We start from the raw sequence: 19561 nt of genomic DNA, 5'->3' as shown, positions 1-19561 counted from the left end.
AAGAAACCCATATGTATATAAAATATCTATAGCTAAATAAATATATATATTCATATATATTTAAATTGTATAGATATTTACATTTTATATATATTTAGCAATCTTTAAATGTATATATTTATATTATATTCATATATATATTTATAAATAAAAATGTATATAAAATATAAGTATATATAGCTGCATTATATATATATCCAAATATTTTTTTATATTTATATATATTATATGTATTATGTTAGATATATTATATTCATATATATATATATTTACAAATAAATATAAAGTATAAATATATATAGCTATATATGTATTCATATATTTATTTATATGAATATACCGTACCTATATTTATATATTAATTAACCATTTTTGTCTGTGTCACCCAGGTAATTCACACCTGTTTTTTGTTGTAACAACTTGTTTCTCCGTTCTGTCCTTATAATTTGTGTGTGTGGTATATTTACACCATGTGGGGTCAGGGAAGGCAGAGCCTCACCTGTTATTATGAAAAGTACAAAACAAATGATCAAATAAAAATAAAAGATTTATATTTCTCTACTGATCTGTTGTGAAATGTAATTTCTGTATGATTCCACTCATTTCAGGCCTTTTTATATCATACAATCGCTGAATGTGTGCATGTTCAAACAGAGAGGTGAAAAAGTAGCTGTTTTTGTTCAGTCACAGCATTAATTCATTGTAGGGATTATATCTTTATTATTATTATAATACATTAAATGAATAGTTACAGGTTGCATATACACAAATGAAATGAATGGTTCTCCACTCCTCACACCAATGTGGCATTTACACTTCAAACGTCACTCATCCCTTTGCCCCTCCTAAGGAAACAAGGCTTTGTGTCATAACCCTTTCTGTACACTGGAGGGCAGCACTGAGCGGCGTCACCACTCTCGGCTAATTGAGCCCCATTGTAACACCGAAGCAGTTAGCCCAGGGATAATGCATACAGCATATTTCCAACATTCTAAACTCAGGTTTGTTTAAAATGTGCAGAGCGGTTTTATCCTATAGTTAATGTTAGAGGCTGGTACCGGTACCACCTGGCATGAGGACAACATGTGCCAGGCCCTCGTCTGGACTAGGTGTTAATGGGCAGAGGTTTGACTCATCCTCTTCCCCATGTTCTAGCTGCTTTGGTTTCACGAAATCCTTTCACAAACACTTTTTTCTCACTTTCTTCTTCCCTCCACCTTTCCTCATCTCGCAGCAGCAACCGCCACGTTGCCGCTGCACAGATGTTGCCGTGGCGCGCATGCACCGCCGCCGAGTCGACGTCAATAGACTGCAGTGCAGGTTGAGGCATCCCAAACCACTCACAGATGCTTCTTTTATCATTTTGCGATGCATCCGAATCGAAAATAGTCCTCTGATGTCAGTTCAAACAAAAACACGTCTTCTTTACCATGCCGTGACATTAATCTAGTGTCAGCATCTTTTCGTGCTCGCGTGGGTTGCTGTGGCCCAGAGCCACCATGCATTGAAGCTGGCCGGGTTTAGTTTCTGAGTCTTGAGGGGGGGGGGGGGGGGGGTCACACTTCCATCGTTATTCCTGTCCAGCTAACAGCTGCTCCGCTTACAACCTGAACACTTCCTTTAACACAAATCTACACGTCTCTCTCCTGTCACCTTCCTCCCTACCGACTTCCCATCTCACACTTACTCATACTTTCATCTGATCCTCCCTGTAACTGTACTGCACTTAAAGCCCCCCCCCAGCCATGTTCCTTGCCATGCGGTCGGATGGGCTTCACGAAGGTCCACCTGGTACACCGTATAAAAGTAAAGTGGCGTCATGGGGATGGACGTCAGATAGAGAGAGGCCTCGTAGGAGCCACGCTCATGTTTTCATGTTCTGCCCTCGAGGAGCCCAAAGCGATAAAAATATTCTTTCCTTTTTTTCTCTATTCAGCTTCTCTCATGCGGCTGAACTCTATAAATAAGATCCAGGCAATTCATTTTTTTTTTACTGCAGCAACTCAGTGAAAATATATTCATGTGTGATTCTAGCATAAAGTGGCTCCGTGGTTCCAGCGTGGCGTCCGAACGAACGTTGAAAACGTTGCTTCGTGAGAGTCGTGCGCTCCGGCTTTGTTTTTCCTCCGTCTGCCTCCCGACTACCTCCATCCTTTGTTCTTTTTTCCCAGCTCATGCTTACACCCACATGCCGCTGCTCCTCTTCTGCTCCGCGTGCGTGCGCCCTCGGCGGCTCCCGATCTGGGCTTCACGCCAGTGAGCGTTGTCTGGGTTTGATCCTTGGATACAGCTGGAGAGGGAGGGTGGAGGTGGAGAGAGAGGGGGAAGGGTCATTGCATCATGTTAATATTGTTCTCAAGGTGCCTGAGGGGCATCGCCCACGCAAGGAGCCGACTGGTGAATCGGGGGATTCTCTCGGTGTGTTCTGGTCGTCTGTGTAAATTGAAACTTCACATCCGACTGTAAATCCATCATTCAGGTATTTACACTGAAAGTGGTTTTATTTCAAGTTCTATGGTTCAGCCTAACTGGAACAATAACTGATGTCTGAGCTTTAGAGTGCGTTTATACTCCCCGAGGCGGAGAGATCGTTCCTTTTTAACCACCCACTGATGAAACCTGTTCATTTATTCAGCGCAATCGGTTCACCAAATTTAATTTAATGCAATTTCTGTTTAGAGATTATATTAGTTTTCATATTTTTCTCACAGATTGAAGTGTACAAGTTAAGAACTGCATTATTATTATTTGAAGAAGACTTTCTTTATTGCGTTGAGTTGACTCCACTACTTGAGTGAACCATGTGAAGGTGTGCGTTCCCTCACCCCCAGCAGGTTTCTGGGTATGTATCCCTCGTGGTCGTTAAGCCGCGCCCACCACCACTCCGTCTCCGTGTCGTCACGCCGCCGCAGCACGGTGAAGGCGTCCCCCTCGCTGAAGGACAGCTCGTCGGCTTGCTGGGCCGTGTAGTCCCAGAGCGTGAAGACCAAGCCTTTGTTCATCACACCCAACTTCTCTTGAACACCTGGGCGAGAGGCAGAGGACTTCAGTTCACACGTCTCCTGTGGAGAGGACCCGTCTTCTTTAGTCGGCCCATCGCGTGCCTGTCTGCGTCTACGCACCGTAGAGGAACTGAGAACACTGCGCGTAGCCCTCCTCCATTTCTTCACATTTGTCTGCCGCAGTTTCGACGTCGCTGATTGTCGTGGCGAAGATGGCGGCCCCCGACTCCACCAGCATCTTACAGAGGTGGACGCTGTTACACGAGGCCGCGCAATGCAGAGGAGTCCTGGGAGGGCCAACAACAACAAATATAGACACATGACTCTAAACCGATTTACTCCCAGGATGGAAAAGATTCATTCACAACAGTGTAAAGATGTTCAGGTGATGCAGTGAAATCTAATAAGTCTAACGCTATTCATGTCACCGTCAAACAGGCTGACGTTGAATGAGTTCAGAGGAATGCATTGGAAATTAAATAAAGTAACTTATGGATGTGGATCGACAGTAGCTCCAATAATCTCTTCCTTCAGTACAGCAAAGGCAGCTCGAGTAAAAAAAAGAAGAGAATATATATATATGTTTTAATGCAATCATCTCCATCATTGTTGCCTCTGAGCTGAGCTCCAGTCTCGCCGCCGCAGAGCGAGTTCATTACCCAAAACACCCTCTGGCCCTGCTGGTCTATTCTTAGTCCGGCCTATTGAACGCGTGATTGGGCGGCTGGACGAGAGCACTGACCATCCGTCACTGTCGGCTGCATTCACGTTGACTCCGAAGTCCAGCAGGAACTTAACGATGTGGTGGTGGCCGGCGCAGACGGCGTTGTGGAGAGGAGTTATGCCCTCGTCGTTGGGCATACTGGGGTTTTCCACCTGAGGGACGGAGGTGATGAGAACAATACACGGAGAGATGTTAGACTGAGCGAATCAGAGCGACAATGAAAGACATCAACCCCCCCCCCCCCCCCACTGAAGAAGTGTCAAGCACCCGAACTCTACTGGAAACTTCCTTTAACAGCTTGGAAGTCGTTGAGTCTTACAGCCTCGGGGCCGGACGACGTCAAACTGAGCTGGAGCATCCGCATGTTTCCTTGTATCAGCTCCAGTTTGCAGTCTCTGTGAGTCAGATAGTACTGGGCGGGGGGGTGGCATTGCTTTTAAAGATGTCAGACTCGACTCTTTGTTCTCAGGAGCTCTGTGCTGTAAGTGTGTCCTCAACATAAACGTTCCCCCGCCTCCCACCGGAGACCCCCTCTCATCTTCCAGCCTTCTGTCGAGGAAAGTTTGTGTGTGTGTCTGTGTGTGTGTGCGTGCAATAATAGTTGGCATGTACCAGTGTTCTTTGATTGCGTAAGGAAAGGTGTTTTTTGTCATTCAGCACAAACATTTCGCCGGAAGTATTAGAACCAAACTGTGTCTGATGATATTAAAGTCTACGAACGGCCTCAAAATTTGAAGATGATATTGTGTGGAGAGCCCCAACTTATTTTAGAAACACTGGACGTTATGTCAATAGGGAATTAGGAATAAAACGTAAGTGTGCATCATGCACGGAATACAGCTGCATTGCTTTTATTTTTAATTTCAGTACGTCGGTGAAAGCAGCATCAATGCGCTGAGCTTTCAGGGAGATGTGAGTTTGCCGTCTCACTCAAAAATTAATCAAAAGATTGAGACAGAGTGTCACGTTTTGAACAAAACAGTTCTAAGTATTTAATTACTGAAGTGGAAGGTGAAGCCGTGTTTGTGGGGAACAGATCGCAGAGAGACTGAGACGGAGTTTCTTTCCTCAGGCCATCAGGACTGTGAACTCCGACCTCACCAGGACCCCCACATAGACCCACACAACTGCCCCTCTTAGGCACACACACACACACACACACACACACACACACTGTAAATATTGTGTTGTTTTTTATTGTAAATAGTGTGTACTTGTTGCCCTTGCACATTCCTGCTGAGCATTGCCACTTTCATTTCACTGCACACCCTGTGTGTGTATGTGACAAATAAAACATCTTGAATCTTGAATCTTGAATCTTGATTACAATTTGAAATCGCCATTATGAGACGAAACTCGCGGAGCGACACAAAAATGATATTTTTTGGTTCAGAAGATGCTGTTTCTCTTTGGATCTACCTCCATATGTGAACATTGAACAAATCCAGACGATCACAGACCGTCACCTGTCCTGTATCCACCTCAGACATCGTACAGAAGTTGAATGGCCTGTCTGTACAGTCGGTGTCTCCATAAAATTTCTCTGGGTTAAAAAAAAAATCTGTGTTCTTGTAAATCACTTGATGTGGAACCATCACTAATGGACGCTTGTAAAGCCGTCTACTCAGAACTGATATTGAGTTGTGCAAATAAAAGTGTTCCTGGATTTGATTTCCAGCTCTGCACCCAGGAAACACATTCTAAATAATAAAAAGAGGGAAGGTATTATAATAGAAATAGCGTGACCCCGACGTGATCTGGTGTTACCTCATATATAATCCTCTGCACCAGATCAAACTCCCCCTCCAGCGACGCGTCCAGCAGCAGAGCCAGAGGGTTAAACTTCACTCTCAGACCGTGGCCGGTTCGCTCCGACGACGGCTTCTTCAGGTTGGTTCGCTTCGCCTGCGTCGCCGAGGGAGGGGGAACAGAGTTAGAACAACAAAACAGAGAACTTTATATGTGTGTACCCCGTCCCAGATACACGGCATGCCCACCTTAGGCAGCGAGGGGGGGGCAGGAGGTGACGGAGAAGGGGAGGCGTGGCCGATAGAGTCCTGTGCAGGATTGGATCCCCTCTTGTTGTTATTGTTCTGGTCCTCCGGCCTCTCGGGGGACGAGGCCGGCCTGGTTTGGGCCGGCGGAGACGCGGCAACGGCGGTATCTACGTTTGCCGCCGTCTCTTTGGGGGTTTCTATAGCGACAGAAGGAGGGGACAAGCGGCGGGAGCTCGCGTTCAGGTTCTGCACCTCGCCTGCCGCGGTTCCCACGCCGCCGTGCTTGTCACCAGCTTCTACGTTTCCATTAGCCGAGTGGATGTTGTCCATTTCCCCCAAAAGGCAGTCCGGCTGGTAGAAAGTATTGCCTGGGAGTTAAGAGGGAAGCAGCTGATTTAAGCATCACCAAGCCCTCCAACACGACCCAGACCGACGTCACATCAGTGTCTCACCTGAGCCTCCTTCCATGCCTCCTGCCAAGGTGTTGAACCTGCACAACAGAAACCGGCTTTAACCTTCATTCATTGGATGTATTTGTATTTAAAGGGACAGTGCAGGGGGTTCTGAATCCAAACAGACCTCTGGTACAGCAGTTTTTGGATGTTTGGCCCCTGAGGGCCCTCAGGCTCGGTGATCGAGCTCCGCTTCTTCAAGGGTCGTGGAGCGTTGCTGAGGCGACGGCGGAGGACCTCCAGGTCGGCGTCACTCTGGTAGCGCAGCTGGGAGTGGGCTGTGGGACGCAGAGGTGGGAGTCTGAACTGTGTACAACCTTCTTCTGGTGTTTGTTTATTGGAATGCTGTTGTTATGATTTATCAGATCCCAAACCATGCCCAGTGTGGCACAGAGCTTTTTATCCAGTGAAGTGCACAAAAAGGAAGTTTCTACAGAAATCATTACAAGGGCAAGGAGCCCTTTGACTGACACTGAGCGAATCAGATCATTATTAGACGTGTGAAAAATCAAACTCAAGTTAAACTACAGAATGTAATAAATCAGACAGGAATGAGATTAAGGGAACACACAGAGTTTGATCTATTTTCCGGTACCTACCAACTGGGGTGAGCTTAGTGGGACTGAGGGGGCGAGGGATGTTGTCCACAGTGGGCGGTGGGAGGCTTTGCCCATCGCTGCTCTCGCCTCCTCCTTTCCTTCCTTCTTTATCCGTGACATCCTCTCCTCCTGCTCGCCCTCCTCCTCCCACCTGGAGGAAAGGGACAGGGGACGGAGAGGTGGAGGAGGTCGGGAGGATGGGTTTACCGTAGACTATGGAGGGAGAGAAAATAAATGTATTCATTCTTTCACCATCAAAACCTTTATATGTGGCACAAACTGTAAAGACGTATTAATCTGTATCTGCTGTTAAATGACCTGCTTTGACCGTCGTCCTGTTGCTGAGAGAGCCATAGTTTTTGGCCTGAGGCTGCTGGAGGTACATGCTGTAGATGGAGCTGCTGTTCATAGTGGCGGGGCCCTTCCTGGGGGACTGGGGTCTGGAGGGGTGGTCCGGGACATAGGGACGTACAGCCACTGCTGGAGGGGGGTCTGTTCGCTCTGTTTGTGGGGACAAGGGAGATGAATGGGAGGTGGAGCCTAAAGAGAGAGAAATAACCAATAAAAACACCGACATCTCCACAACAACAAAGGTATTATTAAAGTTCATCATTCAGTTTCCCTACCAGAGCAGGGCGTTACATATTATTCTATAAATGACTGCTTGAATAAAAGAAAACCCAATAAACGCTATGTGCATAACTAAAGGGCCATTTTGTAGATTTTTCTCTTTTAATTTTTTATAATTTTATGATTCGATTATTCATTTTTCTCAGTAATCACAGCGGTATCTCGGGGAAAAAAGTTTGAAACAAATTCATTTAAAGGGTTTAAACGGAAAATGAATGAATATTTGGTAGTTTAAGAAAGGGGACACGTTTCTCCTTCAAACAACCCACTGCATCAGAAATCAAGGTTATTGCTAATGTTGTTAACATTGTTTTTAATCAGTCCATTATTGAGTACTTCTCCTTGGCCAGTCAGTGATCCAGCTCAATGCTGGGCCAGTTTTAATTGACTTCCTTTGAACTGTTTTCCATTTAGACAAGAAGACACATGGAAAAACAGGTTCAGGTTGAACGTTTCTCTCTTTAAGTAACTCTTTAAATTACCTTGAGGTGAACTTGGAGAGATGGAGATCCGCTGCTGTATTTGCTGTAAAGCAGAAGACGATGAGTACGGCGAGGCATTCACAGCATTGGACCGGGGCCAGCCCAGCGTACCGGGGGCCGAACGGGGCAGGGAGCTGGTGGCGCAGTGGTGCCCCGCCACCTGGTGGGTGGCACTGGGGTACGTACCATAACCAGAGGGAAGCTGGTGAGAGGGAGGGACAGGAAACAGGAGATATGTCATTTCTTGCACGGGTCATCAAAGTGGGAGGAGTCTACTCGCTAAATTCACAACAATCACAATTCCCATGATACATTTCACCACTATCTCCCCACGTCTTGTGTACCTGTTCTGGACGGTTGGTCCTCCAATCCGACGCGTTCTTACTGATGCTCGGCCACGACGCCTCAGAAGCTGAACAGACAGAGACGGTGTGTTGAGAACAAACGAGAGAGGCGATTTAGGAGAGGGAGAGGCAAAGACAGACACACACTGAAGGGAAGACAAAGCACCGTGTGTGTTATTGAAGTAGGCGAGACGTACGATGGAGATAGAGAGTGGGCGGCCCCTCGGTATGAAGGTAAGGTCATATACGTTACACTCAGAACAAGTTGGTAGACGTGCAAATGCTAATTAGTGGCCTACATTTCCAATTGTATTGACGGTGCCCATGCTACTGTGCTTACATTACATTACATGTCATTTAGCAGACGCTTTTATCCAAAGCGACTTACAATAAGTGCATTTCAACCTAGAGTACAAACTAAGAACACCTGCTTTTTTTACGTGTTATCAATACCGCCGCCAGGATAATTGATCTCCCCAATACCCCAACCGCCCACAGCTAAACAATAAGGCTGATGCACACACCATAACCTCCATACCCACACCCACTCAATCCCCACATCGCCTTCCTGCCTCTGGGGAGCAGAGGAGCCCGATCCCTGCGCCCATGTGACCGCTAAAACGCTGAGCTCTTAGAAGCTCGCGAGCAATGGAAGATAGCGGTTTAACCGGCTCCTTCAGACGGTGTGTTGCAAAACCAAGTGGCACGAAGGTCACAGTGCAGCGGGTCCATCATCTTGATCCACTGTTTCTTTTTAACTCGAGACAATCCTGGAAGTCAGGGGACGAGATTAATGCTTTACAGTTTCACAACAGTTTAACCTCACCGTATTTATATATATATATATATATATATACATATATATGTATATATTTACAGATTTTTACATATATATATGGATATATACACATTTATATATATATAAATATATATATGTATCTATATATATATATACATATATATATATGTATATATCGATCTGATGTGAAACAAAATGCTAAGTTAGTATGGAAAAAGTGCTAATTCATCGTAACGTTGGAGCTTAAAGCTGACCAAAGATCTACTTTTATGATTTATATATACATTTTATATTATATAAATATATATATATATATATAAACTGAAGACTATAGCTGGGAGCAAACGGCCTTGTGAATCTTATCAAGAAGAACTTCACGATGAAGAAGAACAAACTATATTGCCGCACTGTGTTTTCGTGCTAGCAGACTTTTTGATCCTGATACCAATATTGTCCTGAAACCTTTGGCCTCCTACATGTCTTCATTAATATCTACAAAGCACTTTGTGTAAGCACGCTGAGGCAAAACAACAACATGGAACACGAGTCTAGACACATCACTTTGGGCTCAAAGGTAACTCCAGCATGCTAACATGCTCCACTGAATGTATCCAGATGTATCCAACGTGTGTGTGTGTGTGTGTGTGTGTGTGTGTGTCAGAGACACGTAGCAAGACTGGCTAAAAAATAACTATAAAAAAAGTCCATTGAGGGATATTGTAAAAGTATCCTTTTAATCTGTGCCCTAACCACTTGGTTGAGCTGTCGGTGGCACAGCCGCATCAGTGTTGGAACATGCCAGACTAACACTGATTAACTAGAGAACCTGGGAGTCCTGTGGTCAGGAAGACAAGGCCTTCACTGTCGCTGTAAACTGTTGACCTCAGCATGAGAAACGCTCACGACGGGAAAGGAATAGATCTGTGCGAGGTGGAAACTTGGCCTTCTGCCCAATTGATGGATTATAAGCAGTCATGAGGGTCTTAGAGGAAAGAATGCAGTTCACGGCACCGGCACCACCACAGCACGCCTCAGGCCACAAAGGACTGAGGTCGTGGTTCAGGGCTTTAAGATCATTGCTCTCTTTAGGGAACATATGATGTGACTTTTTGAAGACCAATCTCTGTTTTCTTGCACTGAGGTAGGATGAATGGTGATAATTATAAGCAATATCCTATATAACTAAGTCAAAAGAACACACTCTGATGATATTTGAGTTGATCTCATCAGTGTCTCACAGTTCAACTTCTTGGGAAGAGAAGATTGACACCACTCTCTATCTGAACTGTAAATGTATAAAGCTATTGACAGCAGCTGGTTAGCTTAGCACAGTTTAGCATGAAGACGGGTAGGAGGGGCAACGAGCGAGAGCCTGGCACTATGTGGTGGTGATATGTAGCAAAATGCTCCTTTCAGTTCACTAATGAACAAGGAAGACGACAGGAAGTCACTGAAACCGGACACAAAGTCATCAACCCGAAAATGATATATTATTGCGGTTAAACTTTCGATGATCCTCATGTTACGTTACATTTAGCTGACGCTTTAATCCAAAGCAATTTACAATCATGTTACATTCATGCACCGTAGACGCAGCTACAAAGAGCAGTTCAGGGTTAAGTGTCTTGCTCAAGAACACATACACTAGGGCGGGGATTGAACCACCAACCCCCTGATTGAAAGACGGACCTATGATTATTATTATTATCATTATAATAATTATAATAATAATAGTAAAGAGGAAGTCGGCTGCTGGCTGTATAGCTCAATATTTAGTACACAAACATGAGTATCTTATCGATATTTACTTTCGAATAAGTATATTTCCCAAAGTGTCGAACAGTTCCTACAAAATCAACATATTTAAAGATGGATCAATACTCCATTAAATACTGCGTGGTGCGTACTGTAATCAACCAAGCTGCACCAAGCTGTCGTATCACAGGTAGCACTGACTGGACCAGATCTAACATGTATAAAGTTTATTTTTAAAGTTTATTTTTAAAGCTTTTGATTGTGCCTCCCAATAGGACATTAACAAAAGACCCCCTGGGAACTGTGACCACCTTCCAGCCAATATTAGTTCAGCTCATTGGAACATTAAAACCATTTCTCTTAATCATGCACATTTCCAATGAATAATAAATGATTCACTTCTCAAGCTCATGGGGATCCATGGAATTGGCATTCGGCTGTAGACTGGTATGCTTACACTAAAATAGCATTCATACAGTATAATAAGGTATTCAGCGCCAACATTAATCTATCTGATGACAGCAACAACTGCTAATTTGACCCCCCCCCCTCCTTATCTGACACACACACACACACATACACACACACACACTGCACCCAGCCTGTTGAAAGCTACAAGCGTACCTCAGACTTCCTTTCATTTATTATGTGTTGCGTCATGTGTTTGACTGTTGACATGATTTACAACTGTGTGTTTTCCACATTACATAAGCTGGGACAAATACATGTAGCTGTGGCATTCAGGAGCCCAATGGGATTTGTATCAGTGCTGGTTCAAGACCCAGCAGTGAATCTGAGTGAGTGGAAGCACGTTGCTGCTTCCAGCCTGGGTGTTCTGATGTATTACTAGGGGCACGAGGGTCTGACGGGCGTCCTGCAGGCCACAGCATGGACAGTGGTTAATGAGGCGAGGCGATGTTATGTTGACAAAGGGGATTCTAGCTATTGGGAATAGATGTTGGCATTAATAAGTTAAGATAGCGTGATTATTAACCAGACTCAATAATGTGGCATGTCAGAGGAACGCTCCCACATTTTGGGTAATACACTTAGAGAGGGAGAGAAGATTGACACCATTTCATATGATACAGAGCTTCAGCCATCTGATGTCAGCTTAGTGGAAACGAGGGAAACCCGCTTCAGTTCACCTTCTCACAGCCGACAGGAGGACGAGAAGAGGCAATTCAAGGCGTCTCAGTCCAGGCTGCGGTTTATTTTCTTACGCTGGGCGTCCTAACCTCCAGCAGCTGCTGGCTATCAGATGGCATGTGACTCATGTCCGTGTCCTTATACACATGACCCTTACATACAGAGGTTGTTTTTCTGTGGCTCATTCAATTATGTTCTCTGGACCATCTGTTCTGGTTAGTTCTTGGGCTGAATGCACCGTTCAATTCCTCAACCCAGGACTCAAACTAAGAACATCTCTGCTTTGGGGATTACGGCTCAATAAAGCACACGTAGGACACATTGTCAACAGACCCACTCCACCTTAAAGTGCAGATGAAGGGGCGAGGAAACAGGTGCTGCTATTCCAACACGATGGAGTGGTGGTGCGAGGGGGGGTTGCGCCTACAAGGGACTCACTGTTGTTACCGCCGCCCCCCTGAGGGGACCGAGGTCCCGCCCACGTCTCGGTGGGCTCGGACAGGACGATGTCTAAATCGGACTCTTTCCATTGGCCGGGAGTCTTCCTGCTGCCACTTCTGTCCTCTTCTGCACGGCAACGCCCGACCACCACAGACCAAACCACGACAGTGACATCACCGTCGAGATGATGTCACAAAACAGGAACAGCAGAGCCCCCCCCCCCCGACCACAGGTGACAAGAACAACGATCACGACATCCACATTGAAGATAACGACAGACAAGGGAGAAGAAGAAAAAGGAGGCGACACACGGAACAAGGACACAGACAGAAAGTTAGAGACAAGAGATGCAAAATGAAGAGTTTTATGAAACTCTGAAATAAAAAGTGGAGCGCCGTGACGCTCTCAAACGAAAGGAAACGTAAATCTACCAACCGGAGAGGGAGCGGATGTGGCAGAGCGGCGTGGGTTTGGGCGGCGGGTCCGCCGGCAGGGTGTAACCCGCCTCCTGTCTCCCCTCCGCTGGAACCTGGATGTAGGGGCAGACGGCCGCCACTCGCCCCGAAACTCCAGCAGCTGGGAGGGAAGAGGTCTGCGGCGAGGACGGGCCGCCTCCATTCATGCGGCTCAACTGAACGCGAAGACAGACGGACAGAGTTTGAATCTACGGGAACAGTCGAGCTCACTTCAAGAGAAACAAAAAAACTCAAGCGAGGCCGACGAGAAAGACTTCTGAGGTGGGTTGCGTACTTCCGCTCTCTTCTTATGCAGTCGCTCCCTCAGGTCTCCGAGGCGCTGGTCCATCGCCGTCACCTGGGCGTTCTTCTTGTTCAGCAGCTCCTTGTTCTGGGCCAGCTTGCCGCTCTGCTCCAGGTTGTGGCGGTTGCGAGTCTGAAAACGCAACGACAGCGGAAGTCTCAGACGCGCTCTCCTCTTCTTCCCCACGCCGGAAGAAGGAGATTATTATATTATATTATTTTCATTTACACTACACACATACACACACTTTGCATTTTGCACACTGTCTATATTTAATATTTTAATATTTAATTTAATTTGTCATTAGTATTGTATTGTGTATGCATATATGTTGTATAGATACATATATATTTTATATTTTACTTTGTATACTTCTTGTATACATCTTTATCTTTCATCCCTGTTTTTTATATTTAATTTGTTATTCTTGTGTGTTTAGTTTATTGGTGCTGCTACTGTTACGACAAATTTCCCCTTGGGGATTAATAAAGTACATATCTATCTATCTATCTATTATGAGTTGGGCCGTTTACCTGCAGCTCCTGGTAGAGTTTCCTCAGCTCCAGGGCGGCGGGACCGGACAGGGGTGACCCTTTCTGGCCAGCTGGTGGCCCCTGGGACCCGCTGTGTGGCCCCTGAGCCGGCGCGAGCTGAAGGCGACCCCTCCTCAAATCCTCCAGCTGCTGGGTTAACTGGTGAGACCGTTTAGAGAGAGCTTTACAACTCGGCCCGACCCAAACTCAGTTTTGCCCCCCCCCCCACACACACACACACATTACCTGGTCGACTCGGACCACAGCGGACTGCAGCTCCGCCTGCTTCTCCTGAAACAGGCTGCTGACATGGTTGATCTCTGCAGCTGCACACAGACACCAGGACAGTAGAAATAAGACCCATGATATCACTAATAAAGACGAATAAAGACTGTTTAAGACTATTTAAGTTTGCCTCGATGTTTGCATGTAGCTATCGTCTCTCACAGAGGTTCCCGTTGATCAGTTTGCTGTAGTCCACTTGTCCCCTCATGGCTCGGATTTTCTTTAGCTTGGCCTCCTGAGTCTCCACTCGCTCCTTCAGCCGCTGCAGCTTCTCAGCTTCAGACTGAACAAGAAGAGAGAAGAAGAAGAAGAAGAAGAAGACACAAGCTTAAATACACGTTCATGTTTTCATTAGATGTTAATCGGCGTTAAATGTGGCAAAAAAAGTGTCTTGACTGACCACCCACAAGATAAAGCGAGTGCCTTATATTTGTTTTAAAGATAAAAGACAAACAGCACACCTGCGTCTGTCCCTGATTGGATCTGCCTCCCTGGTGAAGGTACCTCAGTCTCTGCTCCTGGAAGAAGAACAATAAAGGTGAGCACTTATTCCATTTTAAGCTGTTTATTTCCAGACACATTTTAAGTTGTTGTGGTAGCAACAACGTTCCTCTTTCTGCTCTTGCCCACGAAGGTCACATGTGCATCTTCTCAATGGACTTCTTAGCGCAGAGGTTTTCCGTTCATGTTTGAATCGCTGGAGAAGGATCACGACTGTGCTCACGTTTGCCGCCTGACTCTCACTTAAGCCATTGCAACTTATTGCCACACTTCAAAACCAATTTAAATTTACTGGTTCGTTGCATTGCAATCGAATCACGTATATTTCTTAGCGAGAAATTGAGCATCGCGCTGACGCGGTGATATCAGGAAAAAAAAGGGTTCTCTGGGGATTCAATGGTGGCACAGTAGCTTAAAAAGGTGACACATGCAATTTTGTTGCACGCGAAAATGTCTCATCTTCGTATTTTTTATTTTACATAGCCGACAAACGGAGAGACGTCTCATGACTTTGCACCAGCAGCATTTGGGCATCGCCCTCCCACCCTTTCACCATGTCATGTAAACACGTTAAGAGACACACATCTTCACGACATATTGATTTATTTAGCATATTTCTGTACACACATCGTAAAGCAGAGGAGGAACAGAGAGAGAGAGAGGGGGAGGCCTGTCAAGTGTGATGCTGACTAAGGCAGTTTGCACCTCTCTCTGTATCGTGCTGGCACAAACTACAGCTGACCTGAGTGTGTCTCTCTCAACACACACACACACACACAGTGAAAAAGGGGAAACGGAATGTTGGCAAGAAGCTTCCCATCATTCGCTGGCAACACACACGTCCACACACACACACACACACTCTGATAACCCATTACAATAGTAGCTTGTTTCACAACAGTGCGGGGGGATAAGTGCATGCTGTGGGTGCCGGTAGAGGAGCTGTGTTCTGTGTTTTGGACTCTTTGTTCCTGGAAGTCGTCAATAAATGATATTAACGTTACGAGGCCAGATGTGCCGCTGCATGGCAGCTGGGAGCCTTTACGTTGGAAATACTGGAACACTTCAGGACACACTAGCTGTCATTTAGTAGCCAAATAATACAAAATACAAAAACATCAGTACCACAGTTGGCCTTGAAATACGCAAAATTGGGTATGTATTAATTGTTGAAAACAAATCCCGGTTCACTTTCCACAAATGAGAGAATTTAAATAATTTAAAAGAAGCCAATTGCTTTGTTGGCTTCAGCTTCGTCTCTTTCCTGGAGGAGAACTCTGCTTCAACTTCCCAGAAGCTTCCTCGATGGCCTCATTTCCTGCCAACTAAAAGGTCACTTCCTACTGTGGGAATGGCCATGATCGGTGTCTCACACACACACAGATACACACACACACATACACACACACACACCTGAAGCTGAATGGTTTTCTATTTGCTCAAATGGAGCAGTTCTTTCCTGCCAGTCCTTAAACCCTGACCTGATCACATGTCCTGTTTCCAAGGAAGACGTATGACCCCGAGATCCTCACACACACGTGCAAGCACACACACACGCACACACACACAAACATACACACACAAATTACTCCAAGGCCGAATGGTGCCTCAAAGCCGACCTTTTCAGACAGACTCTAAAGTAGATAACCTTACACTAAGTGACAGGCAATCCATCTAACAGCTCTGTCTCTGTTTTGGTGTGTGTGTGTGTGTGTGTGTGTGTGCACACAAGTTACCTTGGCGACCAACATCTGTTGCTGAGCCTCTATTTGTTGCTGTTGTCTTGTGGCCATTTCCTGGAGCTCGGAGAGGGTCAGCTCCACACGGGGTACCTACACACACACACACACACACACACACACACATACACATACACACGTTCCATATTTAAATGCAGTGTGCCACAGAAAAAGCTTTGTGTTTCCCCCCCTGTGTATCTCTAATTCATGTTCCCATGCATCACATAGAACTGAGTTGAGGTTACTGACGAGATGAAAACTCCAAACAGCGGCAGGCGATAAATGAACTACAGCTGCACACACCGATCACCTTCAGGTCACGGAGCCCCTCCAGTGTGCTACAGAAATGTCATTAGGCCTGCAGCTGGTGGCCTTGGCAGAGTGACAGAATTACAGCATTGGTTTGGGTGGGAATCCTATCCACTCTGGTCATTCCAGGGGCGTGACACAGAAACATTTATGAATAAATCTAATCCCGCTGGTCATTTTCAGAGGAGCGTTCTATCGAAACCGGGGAAGAACACTTGGTTACGGGTCCTCTGATGTTCACGTTTGCAGATGTTCTCCAGGTACAAACACATCTGGGATCGTACTTGGAAAAGCCAACGCGTGAGGGAGGCGGGGTGGGAAATGCCTTTTGGGGACAACGGAAGGTTTCTGCCCAGTCACATCCTGCTATTGTGCACGGTCACTCATGGACACACACACACACACACACAACTCACACACACTGCACCTTGTCTGTTGCGTCCATTTTTAACAAAAATGACTCTCCTCCATGTTAATAGTCGACACCTCGTTTAACATTTCGACGGCGTCAGAGCGATGTTTGATTGACTCTCTAAACATCGTGTGAAACAGAAGACGGCTTCTTTTAGACCTGTGACTATACAAGTTGTGACACCTCACAGCTTCATCCCTACGCAGCTCCGCACGGCATCAAATGAAGCCACGATGTGGTGTGGAGCACAATACAGCAAACAACTCAGTGTGTTGATGGGTTATTGCCTAATGTATGTATCCATTACATTCCAGGCCTATTTAAACATGCCCGGGGCCAAAGATGTGAAAATGTAATATAATTTCTGTCTCGATCCAGACGAGAAACACTGATGGCACCGAGAGAATACGCACCTGCTTATTTTATGAGTCATTACAAGACTAATGAGTGATGTTGATATGCATATCTTATACGAAGTTCACACAGAGTACAAACTGTCGCAAGTTTAATTTCCTAAAACGCTCTCGCTTTAATAATTAAAAGGTTATAGAAACAAATAATAATATGAATCACAGAATGCCCATTAGCTCACCTGCAGGATACTGCTCTATGTGCAACAATACATATGTTTGATGTTTTGTTGGCTGGGCTATGCGGTCTCCTTGTAACACCCGGTTCCGTGTCTCCTATGTTCCATGTCTCCTCTGTGTCTTCTCTCTCGTTTAATTCCCTGCACCTGCTCTCAGCCACTCTTGTCTCGTTACTGTCTGATGTCGTACACCTGTTTCCCCCCCTATATATTGTCAGTCTTTCCCTTGTCTGCTGGCCGATTGTCGTCTCTTGTTCCGTGTCCTTTTCCCGTCGTCCTGTCTGTGTTCCTGATCCTGCCTGCTTCGATCCTGCTTGCCTGCCTGCCCTGACCGACGATCCTCTGCCTGCCCCTTTGGACCTTGTTTATTTTTCAACTGTTTTGCCTCATGAAAGAGCGCCTTTTTGTTACTTATATTTTGTCCATTCTGTCTCTCTGCGTCTGAGCCTCACCCTGTTACACTCCCCGTGACAGAACAAACTGACCATGATTGGCTCAGCAGAGGACAGTGTGCGCTCAGCTCTCCAGACGCAAGAGGAGCGTCTTTTAAGAATTGAGCGGTTAATCTCTGGAAAGTACAAGCAGCTCCACGACCAACAGAGTTCCTTGACCGTACAGCTGAGGGATCTGCAACTCTCAAGCGAGTCGGGCCGGCTGCGGTTCCCGGTCGCCTGATGGGTCGGCGCCGCCAGCCCTGTCTGGCTACCAGCCCAAGCCCCAGCAGCCCTCGCCGTGCCTGTCGGAGCCCCAGCCGTTCTTCACTGCCCCCTGGCAGCCGCCGGCGTTCCTGTCCGGCATTCCCTGTGTCCCGCTGCCGCCTCGGTGCCGCAGCCCCCGCCGGCTCCCGCTGCCGCCTCCGCCGTGCTGCAGTCCCGGCCGATCCGACCTCTCCATGCCCCGTCTCAGTCCCGGCCGATCCGACCTCCCCATGCCCTTTCCCAGTCGGCACTAGTACCCCCTCTCGATCTCTGTCCCGGCCGGTCCCAGTTCCTCTTGCCCTTCCCCAGCCGGCCCAGTTCTCCTGCTCTATCTCTGTCCTGCCGGCCCCAGTTCTCCGTGCCCCGTCTTTGCCCCGGCCGGCTCTCGTCCCTCCTGTTCCTATTCCGTCCCCTTCCCGCCCGGTGGTAGTTCCCTGTGTCCCGGCTCCTCGTGTTCCACTGCTGTCCCGGCCGTTTCCCCCGTCCCACTCTAGACTGTCCCGTCGCCGTCCCCCCCTTGCCCGCTTCCGGTTCCCAGTGTCCCGTCGCCATCTCATCCTGCTCCAGTTCCCAGTGTCCCGTCACCATCCCAGCTGGCTCCAGACCCCGGCCTCTCCTGTGCCCGGTACCCCAGCTACCCATCCGTACTCCGCCCGCCCTCCACCTTCGCCTGGTGATCGCCGGCCCACCCCCCAGACTGCTTCTGCCATGCCCTTGGTCCCTCCGCCGGCTCCCCTCCACCCACCCTTGTTGATCCTTTGGGACGTCTGGTATCTGTCCCTTAAGAAGGGGGTACTGTAACACCCGGTTCCGTGTCTCCTATGTTCCGTGTCTCCTATGTTCCGTGTCTTCTCTCTCGTTTAATTCCCTGCACCTGCCCTCAGCCACTCTTGTCTCGTTAGTCTGATGTCGTACACCTGTTTCCCCCCCTATATATTGTGTCGGTCTTTCCCTTGTCTGCTGTTGGATTGCCGTCTCTTGTTCCGTGTCCTTTTCCCGTCGTCCTGTCTGTGTTCCTGATCCTGCCTGCTTCGATCCTGCTTGCCTGCCTGCCCTGGCCGATCCGACCCTGCCTGCCCTGACCGATGATCCTCTGCCTGCCCCTTTTGGACCTTGTTTATTTTTCAACTGTTTTGCCTCATTAAAGAGCTCCTTTTTGTTACTTAAATTTTGTCCATTCTGTCTCTCTGCGCCTGAGCCTCACCCTGTTACACTCCCCGTGACACTCCTCTGTATATGGAAATGAGGATGAGGAAACATCATCCAAAACAATACCAACTCAAAGTACAGGGTCAAAAGGTCGAGTCAGTGCACAAACAACTACAGAAGTAGCCTCAATAGACACATGTTTAGGTGAAATCA

General features: G+C 46.9%; 1 protein-coding gene across 8 annotated transcripts in view; it reads right to left on the bottom strand.

The window, feature by feature from the left end:
* Positions 1 to 696: 696 nt before the first annotated feature.
* The window catches only part of LOC130200981 (apoptosis-stimulating of p53 protein 1-like), a 42305-nt gene continuing 23440 nt past the window's right edge, over positions 697 to 19561 (bottom strand). For 5 of the 8 annotated variants that reach the window (XM_056425548.1, XM_056425545.1, XM_056425546.1 and 2 more), the window contains 20 exons: positions 16189 to 16284; positions 14413 to 14469; positions 14114 to 14234; positions 13913 to 13992; positions 13667 to 13825; positions 13125 to 13265; positions 12810 to 13005; positions 12372 to 12500; positions 8231 to 8298; positions 7887 to 8088; positions 7093 to 7314; positions 6775 to 6987; positions 6303 to 6453; positions 6176 to 6213; positions 5724 to 6091; positions 5494 to 5631; positions 3745 to 3878; positions 3123 to 3289; positions 2826 to 3025; positions 697 to 2290 (listed from right to left, as the gene is read on the bottom strand). In XM_056425548.1, the coding sequence (XP_056281523.1) occupies positions 2249 to 2290; positions 2826 to 3025; positions 3123 to 3289; positions 3745 to 3878; positions 5494 to 5631; positions 5724 to 6091; positions 6176 to 6213; positions 6303 to 6453; positions 6775 to 6987; positions 7093 to 7314; positions 7887 to 8088; positions 8231 to 8298; positions 12372 to 12500; positions 12810 to 13005; positions 13125 to 13265; positions 13667 to 13825; positions 13913 to 13992; positions 14114 to 14234; positions 14413 to 14469; positions 16189 to 16284 (2922 nt within the window). In that variant the 3' untranslated portion in view covers positions 697 to 2248. The other 3 variants (XM_056425547.1, XM_056425549.1, XM_056425550.1) reach the window with 3 other exon arrangements.

This window comes from Pseudoliparis swirei, chromosome 11 (assembly GCF_029220125.1).
Source record: "Pseudoliparis swirei isolate HS2019 ecotype Mariana Trench chromosome 11, NWPU_hadal_v1, whole genome shotgun sequence".
In the NCBI taxonomy this organism is placed as follows: Eukaryota; Metazoa; Chordata; class Actinopteri; order Perciformes; family Liparidae; genus Pseudoliparis; species Pseudoliparis swirei.
Note: the sequence above shows the minus strand (reverse complement) of the source record. Positions and strands in the feature narration are given on the sequence as shown.